The sequence below is a fragment of the Trypanosoma cruzi genome, genomic scaffold (genome assembly GCF_000209065.1).
Source record: "Trypanosoma cruzi strain CL Brener 1047053516469 genomic scaffold, whole genome shotgun sequence".
Lineage (NCBI taxonomy): Eukaryota > Euglenozoa > Kinetoplastea > Trypanosomatida > Trypanosomatidae > Trypanosoma > Trypanosoma cruzi.
Genome location: NW_001849544.1, coordinates 26,195 through 41,991, shown reverse-complemented (window position 1 = coordinate 41,991; position 15,797 = coordinate 26,195). Strand labels below are relative to the sequence as shown.

Sequence of the window (15,797 nt, the reverse complement as noted above, 5' to 3'; positions counted from 1 at the left end):
GCCCTATATATATATATATATATAATAAAATAAAATAAAATAGGGGTTTCGGCAGCAAAGAGCCATTAACGCCGGCCACATCAAAATCCGAGAAAATAAAGGAAAATCACACGCAGAGAGACAAAGAAAGTAAATATATATATGTATATGTATTTATAAAGGAGAACAAAAAAAAAGAAAAAAAGGAAAGAAAAAAAGCGCGCCGTATACTGAGTGTTATATATAAAGCATTCCAAGCTTGGATTTGACGTCTTTACCTCATTCTGTTTCATTACAAATCAAATGCTGCACAGCAGTATCGATAAAATTTGGCCCATTCACCAGTACCATACAGGGGGGAAGTGGTGCTTTCCAATAGGAACTGTAAGTTTATAGAAACAACCACTATTTCCAAGTCCCTCCTGTCGAAAGCCTTTGATACATTATCCCGTTCATTATTTTTTTCTTTTTTTTTCTCTTTTGGCTTCTCTTTCATTTGGGTCTTTCGATCGTCATCCCCACCGGCAGACAGAACTAAAATTACCCACATTCATTCCAAATGGATCAGGCAATGAGATATCTAAATCCAACTCCTTCGGTACCGCAATCACAGCAGATCACAGAGACCGGATAAATGAGGGTAAATAGTCAAAGAAATATTACAAATAAGGAACAATCCAGAAAATTACAACAAAACTCTACTTCCATCGTGTGCGATTGTGTGTGTTGCCACATTTTTTTTTTTCTTTTTTTTTTTTTTTTTTTTTTCTAATGGTCACTCCCTTATCCACAGATTCCACTGTTCTATGCCCAAATTAGGAACCGTGTTCAGTGTTATTCAAGGGCAAATACGACTGTTGCACGCTCTTCGGTACAAACGCACTGTGTGCCCGGTTCATAGCAGAAGCCAAAAAGGCGCTCCTCGATTTGCCAAGCATGGAAATAATCCTGGGCTCCAAAGGTGATGAGTTCGTTGACGGACTTCCTTCACTCTCAATTGGGCCCCTCCAACCTCGACGAAGACGGATCCTTGTAAGTGCACCACTGCTTTTCTTCCGTATTCCCACACAAATATGTGTTCCGTCTGTAGATGCTAAGACTTTTCGAAAATCTTTCAACGTTCGCACGCTATGGCCTCCTACTTCCCATATTTGATCACCTCGCTGGATCCCAGCTGCCTCTGCCTCTCCATGCACTTCAGTGACAGTCAATAAGGAGGAAACACAAAGCCCTAAGGGAGGTCGCTCAGATACACCTAAATCAGGCACAACATTTGGCCTATGAACAAAAGCGGAGGCAGAATAACCAGAGTGGTCGCTGCTCATACCACTAAAAGCAAGACGCGGGGAACTGCTGCAACTACTGGGTGAACGAGGAGACTCTCGAGAACCAGTGTGAGCGAATTCGTAACCTGACTGTGAACTGTGATCACCTCCAAATGTTTTCATGGGCGCAGACACGGAAATGGCATGAGTGCCGGAACTTACTTCTTGCATATGTTGCTGTGCGGGAAAAAAAGACTTTTTTTGAACTGATATATTTTGGTTGGCGTTTCGCGATGAAACACCTCTTTTCTCAGTCCGTGCAATGGCCTCTATTGTTTTCGCGATAAGCTCTGCATTTTGACCACGCACCGGCCTTGTTTTTGATGGCACCACATGTTGTGGTGCCAACGCCTCGCCTAAAGTTTTTTCCCAAAACCGAGAATTCAAAGACTCCGTCTCCTGAATCGGACTCTTCGTTGGGCTTCCCTCCAACGGCACTCTCCGCAACGCCAGGGACTCACGATGGCCTTTACGTATTCGTGCAATGTATTGCCACCTGGCAAAAAATCGAAGAAGAATAAACTGCTCGGTTGAACGCAACATCAGTAATACCGCCTGATCACGTCTAACAGCGGCATCCCTTATTGTGGAAAAAGAAGGCTTCACGCGGAGGTCTGAAACATGACGCATAAAAGGCCTGGAGCGTTGGGGTGGTGCAAGTAAATGCTGTTTGACAACCTGATGTAATGACGCAAAATCGTGCAATTTTTTGTGAACCCCCTTTGGCTCTGACCCCGTGGCTAGCGCGTGTCCGTTCCCATCCGCGCCTTCCTGAGTGGGCTGCTTAAATGGGGTACTTTCTAAACCAAACCCAACAGTCCTCTTTTCTCCATCACTTCCTGAAACGACAACCGCCGTAGGACTCTCCTCGCGCATGCCAATAAGCGTACCCGAGCTCTGATAACTAGCACAGGCAGCGGGCAAAACTACAGGTGAATCCGAGGCTTCTAATGGCCCGACAGAGACGTTGACGGGGCAATTCCTTGAAATTGGATCCAAATTTCCGTCTGAATGAAAATGCGTGCTTCGTTGCCGCAACGCCTGGCCATTCGAATCCATCTCCATTGCGGAATCCTTGAGGTTCATGGACGATTTTGAGCAACTTTTTTCATCAGCATTTGCAGTGCCCAAACCTGGTGTTGTTTGGTTTACCAAAATTGGTGTTGTGCTATTTGAATTGTGTTCCTCGTAACCCTCTTTAAAGCCACAAGCATCATCATCTAGTGTAAGGCGCGGAATTACAATATGTGCCGAGGAAGGAAGTGGATCGTTGACACCAAACGCTTCAAGGTGTGGGTTCGCCCTCACAAGTGCATCTGTTGATATATCATGTAGAAGCGCCAAATGAGCAAATGTAATAGGCTCATTGTCGGGGGTGGCTGCGTTCTCCTGCAAAGAATTCATAGACAAACGCACAGGAAACAACTGTCGTCCACAAAAAAACAAACTTTCCTCACTTGCTAGTCGAACTAATTTCTCGTCCGCACATTCATTACGAAAGGAGCTCGTGCTTTTGCCTGCGATACTGTTATCTGGGGGCAATTGCATTCTTAAATCATTTGCATTGACATTCTGCCTCTCATAGCCACTTCCACTCATTTTATCACTTGGGACTGGGGGAAATGCGTTGACGTCTTCAACGCAACGATGGTAAAGAATACGGACCTGCGGAAAGTCAAAAACAGTAAGAAGTGCGTCAATCTCCGCCGCTTTTAAGTAACGATCATGCATGAGATTAAAGGTGACGTGAAGACTACCAAGTACAAACTCCACTGCCGTGACATTCTCCTCCGGAAGTTCAAACAATGCAGCCACTTCCGCTATAAATGTGCGGCGCAGCTCGTCCCTTTCCTTTTCAAGGACGAGATCCCATCTCTCTCCTGAAATGACCTTTTTATGGGAGGTGTAGAACCACTGCACGGTCGGTTCCCAAGCCTTTCGAGGACCCAAGACGAACCCTCGTTCTGAGCTCTCAGGCAAGTGCGGATTCATTAAGAGACTGCCGTTACCAAAAATACTCTTCTCTTTGTAATCCGCATCATTGACCTCACAGTCATTCCTTACGGGCGACGGGGATGGCGATGACGCAGACAACTCCGTTCTTTCTTCATCCACCGTTGATGTTGACACGTGCTCGTGGCATGGGAATGCAGAGCTCTGCGGAGGCAACGGTGGCAAGACACACGCTAGATGCGTGTTGGGAAAACGAAAAGAAGAAACTTCCTCCAATGCATCACTCGCCTCACTCTGTGGTTCCTGCTGCCCCGTGTGGTTACGGTAAGTGGGCAACGACACATCAAATTGCTTTTGTCCGCCTTGCTGCTCGTGTCCCGGCATGTGTTGATTTTGTGTTGACTTTTTCATAACGAGTTTGCGGGTATATTTTTCCTGGACAATCAAAGCATCCCTCGACAGCGTCTCTTTCTGAATGATCGCAGAGGATGCATCCAGCAAAAGTTTGTCATTTTTTATTTTGTTACTAAGACAGTTATGACAATCATCAAACCCACTTCCACTGCGGCTATCACTACTCCCTGCATCGCTATTTGGGACAGCAGTGTTTGCAAATTCTGGTGGAGACATGGATTCAGGATTGTCACGGCTTGCTACCGACAGAAATGAGTTTGTGTCACTTTGTGAAACTTCTTTTATCTCCTCTTCTTCCTTCTTTTTCTGTAATTCTTCGTAAAGAAGAAGCATGCTGATAAATTCGTGATTTTGTATCCTCGTGTTGACTTCATTCGCCTCAAGTGATAAAGGAAGACGCACTCGAAACTTCACCGCTTGATCTCCACCAGTCAATGTCGTCTGTGTATCATTCGCCAACTGAACATCGGACACCCATCGGTGCGGAATCCCAAACAGCAGTACTACTTCTTCAATGAAAAGTTCCTTCCACCTGGAGGTGAAAGTAGGGTCCTCATTACGCAAAAGCTCTCGCCAAAGTTTTCCCCGAAATATTCTTCTGTGTACATTCACACGAGTTGGTACTGCTGTACTGAGATCCTCGTTTCGAATTGGCACACGCACGGTTGTGTTTGGAGGTAAGAGTTTGTTTTTAAATGCAATTAATTGTGTATTGATGCTCCACAGCTCTTCCAGCGGGATGCAATGGGTTGATGCTATGGTTTCCAAGGAATCGGCATTTCCGCAATTTATTTCCCTAAACTTCGGAGAAGTTGGTGACGCAACCTTCTTGTCGTACGGTCGCTGTGAAGAAGACTGTCCCATCGTGTCGGCATTTCCAGACGAAACACTAGCGGAAAAACAAGAATAGAAAGAATTGCTGCTTGATTCCTTCCTCTCTTCTTGAAGAAATGGCAAATGCTTCCCTTCACAACAACTGGTGCGTGTTTTACTTACCTCGCGTTCCTCCTTCTTTTCTGCCGTGGGGCGCAAGCGAGTTGTCGTTAAATATCTTGGAGAATTTCTATTAATTTTTTTCCCCTGTGATCCGTTTTCAAAAGAAATTGACTTTGGTGGATTGTCTCTATTTATTTCACCAGAGGAGAGCATGCCACCTGCTGCATGGGAGGACTCCGTTGATGGTGCCTCTAAAGGCTCAGAAGACCGTTGGGAGTCAAGCACGAAGTACCGTGAACGAGCGGTGCCCTGTCCAGCCCTGGACGACAAAGGCGTTTCATCAACTGTTGCCTCCACCGCCAGAAGCACGTCCAGCAGCTGCTTGATCGCCAAGGAGGCGCGCTCTGTGATGATGCGCCGTCCAGCAGATTCTTCACCCAGCAGACGAGAATGCTTGAGGCCACCGAGGGTGACAGCCACACGCCGCACTCGTTCGTGCAGAAGACGAGACTTTTGGACAAAAGATGGAAAATCCGCTATTTTTGGCGAGGAAATCTGGCTTCCACCGGTCACCTCGCCTTCACTGACCTCACGGGGTTCAGGTACTAACTTTTTTAGCAGTGCAGCGGTGTGCTCACATACCAGCTGACTATTATGCGCAATAGTTTCCGTCATTGAAGAGAGTGTGGGCACGGAAGAGCACTGGGTCTCGTGCAGCGTGGCCCGCGCCGTCATGTGAAGATCCGAGATGGAAAGAATTTGCTCGAGAACACCCACTGCATTCTGGCACGCCTCGTTCCTCGACGGCAAATCCGTTTCTAAATGCGGAAAAAACTCACAACGCCCCTCCCCCATTTTCGCTTCCTTATCTTTCGTACTTCCTCCGCCGGGCAGAGCAATACTCAAATGCGCCTTTAAAAAAAAACCACAGGAGAGAGAAAGAAAAAAACCAGAAGAAAGAGGGTTGTTTTACAGAGGCAGGGAATGCAGCTACAACAACAAAAATGTCAACGTGAGAATGCCTCAGGGTGTGGCCTCGTCCACAAAAACCTTTAAAAGAGGGAAAGAGAATAAATGGACATGGCGCCAGGTGTGAATTCCACCTTCCTCACACAACCAACTTCCACAGAACAATTAGTCAGCATGCGTCTCCTCTTCTGTGAAACGCAACTGACTCCACGGCACAACTCCCAACTCCACCCGCTTGCGCTCCACCAGCGCCATCACATCCTCCACGGTCACACTCGCATCTTCTTTGTACAGCTGACGCTCCATCTCGAGCTCACCACTCTTCTTCTTGTGCTTCAGACTCGACCGATGCAACGCCGCTGTTCGACTATCGCTGCAGTACACGTTGCAGGAGGGGCAGTAGAACGCACCCGCGGAACGACCACCAACCGGCGTGTGAAACATAACTTCCTGCGAAAAAGAAGCGACGACAGTCGTTGTAGTGATGATGATAATGTCGGTAGAAACCGCTGTTGACCCCACCCGCTTCCTGAAAAAAAAAAAAAAAAAAAAAAAAAAAAACGCCTCTGCCGAACAAAAATCCTAAAAGCAAAACAAAAGGGAAAAAGGTAGATAATAATTTAAATTAACTCCCCATTATGTATAAATAGACATATATGTATAGGGATGAATATAAAAAAATAAAATGGAGTGTCAAGAAATTCGAGATGGCACTGGTATGGTAGTGTAGGACCAGTCCGTACAAAAGCAGTCATAACCATCTTCCCTGTGCAAAACACACACACAAAAAAAAGGGGGGTAATGCAAAAAAGTCCCTGAACTATTTTTTTGCTTGTTTTTTTTTTTTTTTTCCTCTCTCTCCTTCGTTCCCAAAGCTATCCCCTCGTCGCCTCCAATGATTCACATGGGCACGAAAAGGAATAGACCTGAAAAAAATCTGAACGAGAAAGAGTAATCATGAAAAAGTGATCCCCTGACATAAAACCTCACACTTCCACTACCAGCGGAGTAGGGACTAAACAGGAACCATCCAAACCTGGTCACCGTGTCCATCGGCGTTCGAAGCACTTTTTCCCTCTTGATGCCTTGTCGCCAGAGTATATATACGGAATTTGGCTCAACTGAGACTTCAAGGCACTCGCAAAAACATAATCAGAACTTTTTTTGGAGGTTGAGATGCAGATTTTGGTGGCGATGAAGCGAATGTCGTGTCCCTTTATCTTTTTCATCGCCCACCAAACGAGAAACAAAACGAGTAGCCCTCTCATGTGCAGAACCGTCACTATTATTTTTATCAAAATTAGAGTGTGAATTTGGCCGTGGCCGTGTGACGGCGGTATAAAAGGGTTGCAGATCCTTGAAAGGAAGTGATCCACGTCCAGAGGTGTGTGTCGCTTGCTGTGGATCAACGAAAGAAGAGACTGCAGTGGGAAGTGTAAGACACTCATTCACCACAGAGGGGGTTGGTGGTAAATCCAAAGACGTGTATCCATTCTGAGCCATCCGTTCCCCCATACGCCCAATTCCTTTCTCAACATCGATGTGAGAGCGGTTCAGAGAGGAAACAGGCAATGGGGTCGTCTGCTCAGCAAAATTGCTCTCATCATGGTACAATGCCCCGATTTGTTGTGCCGCATTCCCCCAACGTGTTTCACGTGCATCCCACTGCGTCTCGGAGCATTGAGAGGCGTGGGGCTTCGGAGAAAACGTCCTTTCCTTTTCTTTTTCTCTAAGGAACTGTGGTGCGAAATTATGCCCTTCTTCTCTGCTGCAGTTGAAATGGTGATGGTAATGATGCATAACACCGCAATGAGCGTCCATTGTTTTCAAAGGGGATGCCATCGCCAGTGACTCCAAGGCAGTAGGAGACGTCAATTCACCCGTCGGACGTTCCTGTTGGTGATTTTCATCCTCTTCACCAGATTTCGACTCAGGGCAACTATTATTCTGCGATGAAGGTAAAGGCATTGCCTTTTCAGAGGGTTCTTTCTGCGTCACGGTCAAATTAGTAGTGGCAATCTTCGGTTCTTGAGGAAAAGAAGCCTCTTTTGATCGCGATAAGGCCTCCGTCCTGCATTTGCCGTCAGTGGTAGCAGAACGCAGCTGCCCTTTGCGGAATGAACTCACGACATCAAACTTTGGCAACGGTTCAGCTCGTTCTGTGAAATTCCCGCCTTCAGCCAAGAGAGTGTTATCCTCCATATTTTGCAGAGACGCTTCTATAGCTTTATCATCCACCACTAGGATATGGGATTGTATCCAATAGTAGCTGTCATACAGAACCTTTGCGACCTGTTGAGTGACATTGAGAGCCTCCATGGCCTCCTTCAACTCTGCTGCGGAGTGTTCACGGAGGTACGCCTGGCACGCACTTGCCAAGGAGCTTGGAACGGATAAGGGAGGCATCGCAAATATGAGACGCAGACTTACACCAAAAGTGCCAGTGCCGACGTTGTACAAATGACTCAACTGTTGTAAAGTGGCGCACAACGCTGACAGCGCTCTGAAATACGGATCGGTTGATGTTTCCAACTTTGCTCGACGAGAAAGAATATTCCTCTGAACGCAAATCATGGCGTCCTCCACGGACATCAAGTTCATTTCGATACCTGTTGTCGCTGTAGTTTCAATGGGCGGCGGCAGTGACGGGGACATTGCGGTGGCGAAAATGGAAGGAAGCGCCTCCACCTGTTGCTCCAGGCCCTGTATTCGTTCTGTCCATTTGATTAACTCCTCCTTTTCTGCCTTGGATGCATCTAGGCGTTCCTCCGCCGCACGAGACTTACGGGCCATAATCGAGACTGCCTCTTGCACATCCATCATGCTCTCTTGAAGAGTTGCGATACGACTCTCCGTCTGTTTGCACCATTCGGAATGTGGAGCCAATTCACCTTTCGACCTTTTTCGCAACGATTCTAAGTCCGAGTAGAGACTGCTGACAGCGGCTGATAACGTTTCCAACCGGAGAAACACCTTTTCGTCGCGAACAGCATCAGTCCCATTGGTTTGCCGGTCATCCAACTCCGTACTCAATCGTGACGCGGAAAAAGTATCAGGCATACCTTCCACGGCACGTACCACCTCCCCGCAAAGCTTTAGCAGCTCCCTGCGTATCTCGCTGCATGACTCCGCATCCTCTCTTCCAAGTGCAAGAAGTCTTTGGTGTTCTTGTAGCACCTCTTCCTTTGTTTGCCGCTCCGCGGCGGTGCGTCGTTCCCACATTTCCTCGTACTCTGTTACACGCTGCCAAAGACTTTCCTCTTTGGTCGTGCTCTGCCTTTGTTCGTGTGCAAGATACTCCCTTAATTGGTGATAAAGAGCCTCGTCGTGTGCTCCGGCAATGGCATTTACGGCTTCACGTGCCGTTAAGACTAACGCTGATGGCAAGGACTGAGAGGATGACAAATGCTTTTCACCCGACATATCGGTCTGCTGTATCTGCGCGGCCAACTGTCGCGAAACCTCGTTCACTACTCGCCCCATGAACTCCGGGGCTTCCAACACCGAGCAGGCCAACGCGGTCATTTCGTGCTCACACCTACTTTTTTGTCGTCGGTTGTTGGGCGAGAAAAAGTCCGAGTCATCGTCCACAACTTCAGTGGCACTCCGCTCCGCTCGCCGACTTCGTTCCTGATTAGCGCCGCGCCCGCCGTTGCCCCTCTCTGGTGAGAAAAAGTCAGAGGGGCTCTGGGCCAGCTGAATGGGAGACAGTCCGACAGGAATTTCGATACGCGGTGGGGAAGGCATGTCCAAGTCATCAAATCGCTCACGTCTTCTCTGCGTTGCGATGCCACCCTGGCGCTGCGTTGCATTCTGGTGCATGCCGTGGACGTTCCCACCGTTTGGGGATGCAGAAGAAGCCAAAACTACTTCTCTTTGATGCAATACCGTCGCCAAACTACATGACAGGGAAGAAATAAGAAGAGATCGTTGTGTGCTCTCCTCGAGGGCAATTTCCAACCTACTGGTACTCTCCTCCTGGGTAATGCGGTAGACCTCCCAACGCGCCCCGAGTGTAGCCATGTAACGCGCAAGCCTTCGCCCATCGGTTTTGGGAGTTCTCCCCACCTTCAACCTCTTCGAGTCGTCGATGCTAGGAGAACTCTGCACAAAGTCCGCTCCGCCTTGGGCACAAGCCTCGGTCGTCACCACACCATTCTCTCGAAAGGATAAACGGCCATCATCACTCTCATCTGAGACTGACGTGTCCAAGATACTTTCATCGTCTTCTTGCTGCTCGCCCTCAACACTTTCATTGCCGTATTCAAAACGATGCGTTGGGGTTGTCAAAACTGTCTCACCCCTTGATCCTGCTGTTCCTGTCCTCGCCTCAGTAGGACCCTGTTTCAACGGCGTTTTCATCCCAGACTCTGTCAACGGTTGATCCCCACGAGAATTTTCTCGGCGACGGCGCAACCCCGTAATCCACGCCTTTTCACGCTGGTGACTATAATTCATACCAATCCTGTCTCGCAATTCGCATAGCAACTCCCACATGTATTGTACCACCCATGGGTTAACATACTGGACACGTGACTCCAGCTCATGCATGCGTGTCTCCAGCCGCTTGAGACCCCGATGCAAGACGTCCACCTCCTTCACTGTAGCCTTTGCCGTCTCCTTTTTGTGCTGCACAACAAGTGCGCGGCTGCGTGAAGTAGCTGTGGTGCCGACCTCGGCTGCACACGACTTCCGTGCTGCCAACGAAGAGGGTGTGGCGATCACCAAGTCGCCTAAATTGGTTGGGGTGTTCATGTATCTGGCGGAACAACGAAACAACAAAAATAAAATGCGTGTCACACTGATTCAGCGCGTGGGTGCGAGTGTGAGTGTGCGTGTAAGAGAAAGCAACCAGGACGATACACACAGGCCCTCACAGCTTTCCCGGGGCCTCCAAAAAAAAAAAAAAAAAAGGAAGAAGCAATGATTTACAAAAAAAAAAAAAAAAAGCACAATAATAATGATAATAACAGCAAAGACAGGTCCGACATAAACATCTATCCGCGTGGCAAACGACCGCATACTTGCCTGCAGGCGTCATGGGGCATTTCCTAACCCAGAAAAAAAAAAAAACGATTAAAAGAACAATTTCGTACTAATAAAAAAGCGTTTTTGCCCGTCCCTTTCCATCCCCGCATCCCCTTCTCCGGTCGTTCCCCTCAGTGCACAGTCAGTGCCCACAACGACAGGAATAAGGAGAGATAACCCTTCCCCTCCGATTCCCCACCAAAGAAAAAAAAATAATAAAAACCCGAAAAAAAAAAAAAATAATAAGAAATAAATAGGTAAGTTGCGCTAGCTTAGTAGCGTTTTAAAAAATGCCTGCCCTCGTAAATACAAACTCTTTTCATTGTTTTTTGCTTTTCTTTTATTTTTCACTGTCTACATTGACTCACGGTAGATCTTCATCACATCTTCCTTGCTGCCCTGTCGCGGGTTAGTGGCGGCGCAAACATCCTTCAAGGCTGATTCTGCCAGCGCGGGAATGTCCTTCTCCTTCATACCAAGTTGTTCAAATCCTGGTGGGATTTGAACTTCCTTTGATAAAGCACGAATCGCATCAATTGCAGCAGCAGCGGCATTCTTATCGTCCATGCCTGTCGTACTGACACCCAATTGCACGGCAACATCACCCAAACGGCGCGCACATACGAAAGAGTTGTAATTTTCCACGTGTGGCAGCAGGATGGCGTTACAGACGCCATGGGGGAGGTCGTAGAAGCCACCAAGCTGATGAGCCATTGCGTGCACGTAACCGAGACCTGCACTGTTAAATGCCATTCCAGCAAGATGCTGCGCGTAGCACATACCCTCTCGTGCCACAAGATTCTTGCCATCCTTCACCGCATTAGAAAGGTGCTGTTTGATAAGTCTCATGGCATATAGCGCGCACGCATCTGTGGTTTCGCTTGCGCCCACTGACACATACGCTTCAACTGCATGTGTGAGAGCATCCATACCCGTGGCAGCAGTAAGAGAAGGCGGCTGTCCCATCATCAGTTGAGCGTCGTCTATGGCAACGAGTGGAGTCACAGTATCTGTCGTAATCACCATCTTGACGTGTCGCTTCTCGTCCGTAATAACCGCAAAGCGCGTTATTTCGCTTGCTGTGCCCGATGTTGTGTTTATGCAGACCAGCGGGTACTGGTCCTTCTCTGCCTTGTCCAGACCCTCGTAGTCATAGATGGTTCCCCCATTAGCCTTGACAAGTGCAATGCCCTTTGCACAGTCCTGCGGCGATCCACCTCCAATAGCGATGATAGAATCGCACGCATTCTTGTTCAGCAACTCCAGACCAGTCTCCACGTTGTGGGCAGTTGGGTTCGGATGCACATCCTTGAATACGACAGGGTCCATTTGACACTTTTTCTTAAGCACATCCATGACGGTTTCAAGAATGCCTGCCTTTTCGATGCCGGTGTCGCACACCAATAAGGGCTTCTTAAAGCCCAACTTTGTCATCTTGCTCGTGGCACTGTCGAGCGCCCCAACGCCAAGGTAACTGACCTTTGGCATGAAAAAGGTGGAGGCCGCAGCACTTGGGCGTGAGAAGCGAAACATGATTGCCGGATTCCTTTGGATAAAAATCCTAAAGCAAAAGAATATATTTTTTTTTAGTTACTGTAACTTTCTTTTTTTGTTTTGTTTTGTTTTCGGATGTCTGCTGTGGTTCAATGAGTTTTGGTTGACCAAATTTTTCTTCCATTCAGGCATAAAAAGTAAAAAAACAAAATAACAACAACAACGGAAAAAAAAAAACAAACAAAAAAAAAAAAAAAAAAAACAGCGTTTCACGCGTTTTTTGCCTCCTCGCTCTTAACTTCATTTTATTGTTGTTGTTTCATTTTACGTTCGCCCAATACGGGGCCAGGAGGCGGGCAGCTGGAGCCGGTGCAAAAACAATCGAGCCAGCGGGGAACCCACTGGGAGAAATGAGGCAGCAGCCGTCGCCAAAAAAAAAAAAAAAACACATGCGTGGTAACAGGGAAGCAAAAAGAACCGTACGAGTCTTTCACAATTCCCCAGAGAATTCCGGCAAAATGCACATGAAATTTGGCAAATGAGCGTCCAAATAAAACAAACAGCTCCTCAACTGCTGCTCGGGTAAGCTCAGTTAAACTCTAGAGAAGCCTCTTCTGCATGTAACACCAGTCACGGACGGTGAAAGCTTCTCCATGACCACACAGGACATAATTCACGCCGGCTGTTTCATGACTTCTTGGAATCAAATGAAATCAACCCATTTCATGCCATATCTACAAGTGGGAAAAAAAGAAGAAAAAAAAAAAAAGAAAAGGGTAATTGAAAACCAACTGGCAGTAGTCTTCAAGGGTGAGAGAGAAAAATGGTGCGAGCAGTCGAGATCGTCTAAGAGAACAAACACCCGCACGCAAACCTGTCCATCCATGCAAGAAAGAATTGCCTTCGGCTCTTGAAATGAGGGGTGCTTCACTTCAAATATGAATTCCTCTAGAATACGTTGTGAAACGTCAACTTATTTTCATCGCCCCTCCCTCCCACCCCTGCAAGGGCCTTCAATCTCTCTTATCCCACTTCTATTTCCCTCTTTCCTCATCCATCTCCTCCCTCCTCCCCTCACAGGCTGCTGGAACGGACCACCACCGTAGTCGTCGTTGTCGTTCTGCATGCTGTCTTTGTTTCTTGTTTTTATTTCCACCGTGGCGTGCAAGAAGGAAAAAAAGTAAAGAGTCAATGCGGCAAAAAAGCAGCAAAAAAAAAATGGAGGCTGTATGAATATAAAGAAAGAAATAAAAGCCTCCCCCCCCCACACAAGGGCTTTTTGTTTCTTTTCCCTTCTGTTGGTGCCAGCAAGATTCATTGCCTGATTGCCGCCGTTGCTCTCAATACGTGGCTCCCTCTGCTCCAGTTGCAGTGGTCAGTGAAAATCAAACCCGCAAAAAGTCCAAAAGAAAAAGCGACAATTTGCATCACACGCGTTGACCTTTGAATTTTCATGCCCGCCTCCTGCCAGCCATCGTGCAGCCCCTTTGGTTGTGTCTTCTCTCACCATTTTCATTACTTCCGTGTGTTTGTTGCTGCGGGGCGTCCTGCACCGCTCACACCGATCATGGAATACGTGGAACAAGACTTTTTTTTTTTTTTTTTCCTTTTAAGTCTATCATCTTTTTTCTTAATTCATCGTAATTTCCTTCTTTTTTACCCCGTGCTCTTGCGATCCCCCCAAAAATCTGTGAAGTAGGAGAGAGCGATTCGACGGTGTGTTGCTTCAAGACAGCAAACGAGACGCCGTCAGAATTTTCCTTTTATCTTCTCCCTCTGTCTGCCCTTGTGTGTTTTTCCCTTTCTTTTTCCTCTGGCCTTCTCTTTGTGTCCCCTCGCTTCTTTCCTCCCGCCTGGATGAATATAAATATTTAGGAGTGGGTGGGTGTTCTTCTCGCCCCATTATCGCATGTGTTCGCCAAAATTTCTTTTCTCCACGTATTTCCCTTGCTGGCTGTTCCTTCGTTACTTTTCTTTTTTTTTTTTTTCTTGCCTTTTTTCTTTAGTATTTGTTTGATCCTCTCTTTCTCTTTCTCTCTGTGGAGGCAAGGCTTCCCCGTGTCATCGTCGCCGTCGTCAGCGGCCCAGGAGACACCTGCTATCGGCCGCAACAGACATGACTAATGACCACCAGCCGGTGCCGCCGCATCCTCTTCGTCCTCTACTACTACTACACCACACATTACTTCTTCTTTCCCTTTCCTGTCACCGCCTTCGTGTGCTTGATGCCCTCAATGCTCACCTTCGGATCGAGTGCGAGGCATTCTGTCACGGACCCCCAGCCGACTGTGATCTTCCCCTCACGGATGGTGAACTTGAGTCCCTTTTCCATTGGCATTGGATAGGCAAGGGTGAGCAGGAGTTCGCGGTTATCACCAGGCATGCAGACAAGCGTCTTTTCAAACTCTTTCAGTTCTGCCTCCTTCTTCTTCTGTTCCGCCGCGTCACGGCCATACTTTTTGTTCAGTTCCCCTGCAAGCTTCTCGCTTTCTGGGAAGTTAATATCCGCCGTGACATCAGCACAGTGGAAGAAAAGCTGCGGACGATAGTGAGGACTAAAGGCTGTGTGACGACCGCCTTCTTCCTTTGTCAACACGTACACCTGCGCGCGGACCTTGTTGAACAGTGACGTTGCACCTGGTGCGGAGAGTACCATGCCGCGTTCCACATTTTCCTTCGACAGATTCACTGTTTCACCACTGCCAACGATCTTCGCGCCAACAGAGTCACCAGGCATGCAATCCTCCAGAATTTTATGGTACATTTCGATGCTAGCAACCTTCACCGTCAGCTTCTTTGCGCTGAACCCAGAAAGTTCTGCATCTGCGCCGACCTTCAACTGCCCCTGGTCCACACGCCCGCTCACAACAACGGCCTTCTTATCCTTTCCAACCTCAAAAACGTGCTCAATGGCCATAAGGAACGGTTTGTCGGTGGCACGCGGTGGGTCTGGAATCCATTCATCACATTTTTTTACAAGCTCCAAAATCTTTCCTTCATTTTCAGCATCACCCTCCAATGCCTTCACCGCAGACCCCCGCACAAATGGCGTCTCCTCCGCAGGGAACTTGTACTTCTCCAAAAGTTCACGTACCTCCATTTCCACAAGCTCAATCATGTCCTCCTGCCCTTGCATCATGTCACACTTATTGATAAAGCATACAAGAGCAGGAAGGCCAATCTGCGAACAAATAAGCAGGTGCTCACGCGTCTGCGGCATGCATCCGTCGTTAGCTGCCACCACAAGAATGCCGCCATCCATCTGTGCAGCACCTGTAATCATGTTCTTCACAAAGTCCATGTGACCTGGGCAATCAATGTGCCCATAATGACGCTTTTCTGATTCGTACTCCACGTGAGTGGCATTGATCGTAATCTTGCGATTTTTTTCTTCCGGAGATTTATCAATGGCGAAGTAGTCAAGTGCCCTCGTATTCCCATGCTTCGACAGAACCGTCGTGATGGCCGACGTAAGTGTTGTCTTGCCATGATCAACGTGTCCAATAGTACCGATGATCAGGTGTGGCTTGTTACGCTGAAACACCTCCTTCTTCGGGGCTAAAAGGGCACCTCGAATGGCAGCACGAAACATTGAGAATAAAGGCCCGCGTAAATCCTCTTCCTACAACGCTCTGTTAACAATAATTCTTTGGCGAGAGATTCACCTCTCAGAATCGTCCCTTCGTGGGGTATGTGTGT

The 15,797-nt window shown here is 47.7% G+C and overlaps 5 protein-coding genes across 5 annotated transcripts, besides 10 other annotated features; all 5 read right to left on the bottom strand.

Annotated features, from left to right (window-relative positions):
• Nucleotides 1–15,797: part of a sequence feature (heterozygous, Esmeraldo-like haplotype) that runs on past both edges of the window.
• Nucleotides 5–24: a microsatellite.
• Nucleotides 168–197: a microsatellite.
• Nucleotides 714–747: a microsatellite.
• Tc00.1047053506357.80 (hypothetical protein, conserved) lies at nucleotides 795–5,462 on the bottom strand (the record flags this gene model as incomplete). Its single annotated transcript, XM_814173.1, has 1 exon — nucleotides 795–5,462. One exon carries the CDS (start codon nucleotides 5,460–5,462, stop codon nucleotides 795–797), a length of 4,668 nt encoding a protein of 1,555 aa, XP_819266.1.
• Tc00.1047053506357.69 (hypothetical protein, conserved) lies at nucleotides 5,742–6,020 on the bottom strand (the record flags this gene model as incomplete). The annotated part of the gene is made up of 1 exon (XM_814186.1): nucleotides 5,742–6,020. One exon carries the CDS (start codon nucleotides 6,018–6,020, stop codon nucleotides 5,742–5,744), a length of 279 nt encoding a protein of 92 aa, XP_819279.1.
• Nucleotides 6,109–6,137: a microsatellite.
• Nucleotides 6,729–10,331, bottom strand: Tc00.1047053506357.60 (hypothetical protein, conserved; the record flags this gene model as incomplete). Its single annotated transcript, XM_814172.1, has 1 exon — nucleotides 6,729–10,331. The coding sequence occupies one exon, from the start codon at nucleotides 10,329–10,331 to the stop codon at nucleotides 6,729–6,731; it is 3,603 nt and encodes a 1,200-aa protein (XP_819265.1).
• Nucleotides 10,472–10,525: a sequence feature (T-rich).
• Nucleotides 10,805–10,858: a sequence feature (T-rich).
• Tc00.1047053506357.50 (alcohol dehydrogenase, putative) lies at nucleotides 10,959–12,137 on the bottom strand (the record flags this gene model as incomplete). Its single annotated transcript, XM_814171.1, has 1 exon — nucleotides 10,959–12,137. One exon carries the CDS (start codon nucleotides 12,135–12,137, stop codon nucleotides 10,959–10,961), a length of 1,179 nt encoding a protein of 392 aa, XP_819264.1.
• Nucleotides 12,291–12,360: a sequence feature (T-rich).
• Nucleotides 12,844–12,872: a microsatellite.
• Nucleotides 14,060–14,135: a sequence feature (A-rich).
• Nucleotides 14,281–15,690, bottom strand: Tc00.1047053506357.40 (elongation factor TU, putative; the record flags this gene model as incomplete). The annotated part of the gene is made up of 1 exon (XM_814170.1): nucleotides 14,281–15,690. One exon carries the CDS (start codon nucleotides 15,688–15,690, stop codon nucleotides 14,281–14,283), a length of 1,410 nt encoding a protein of 469 aa, XP_819263.1.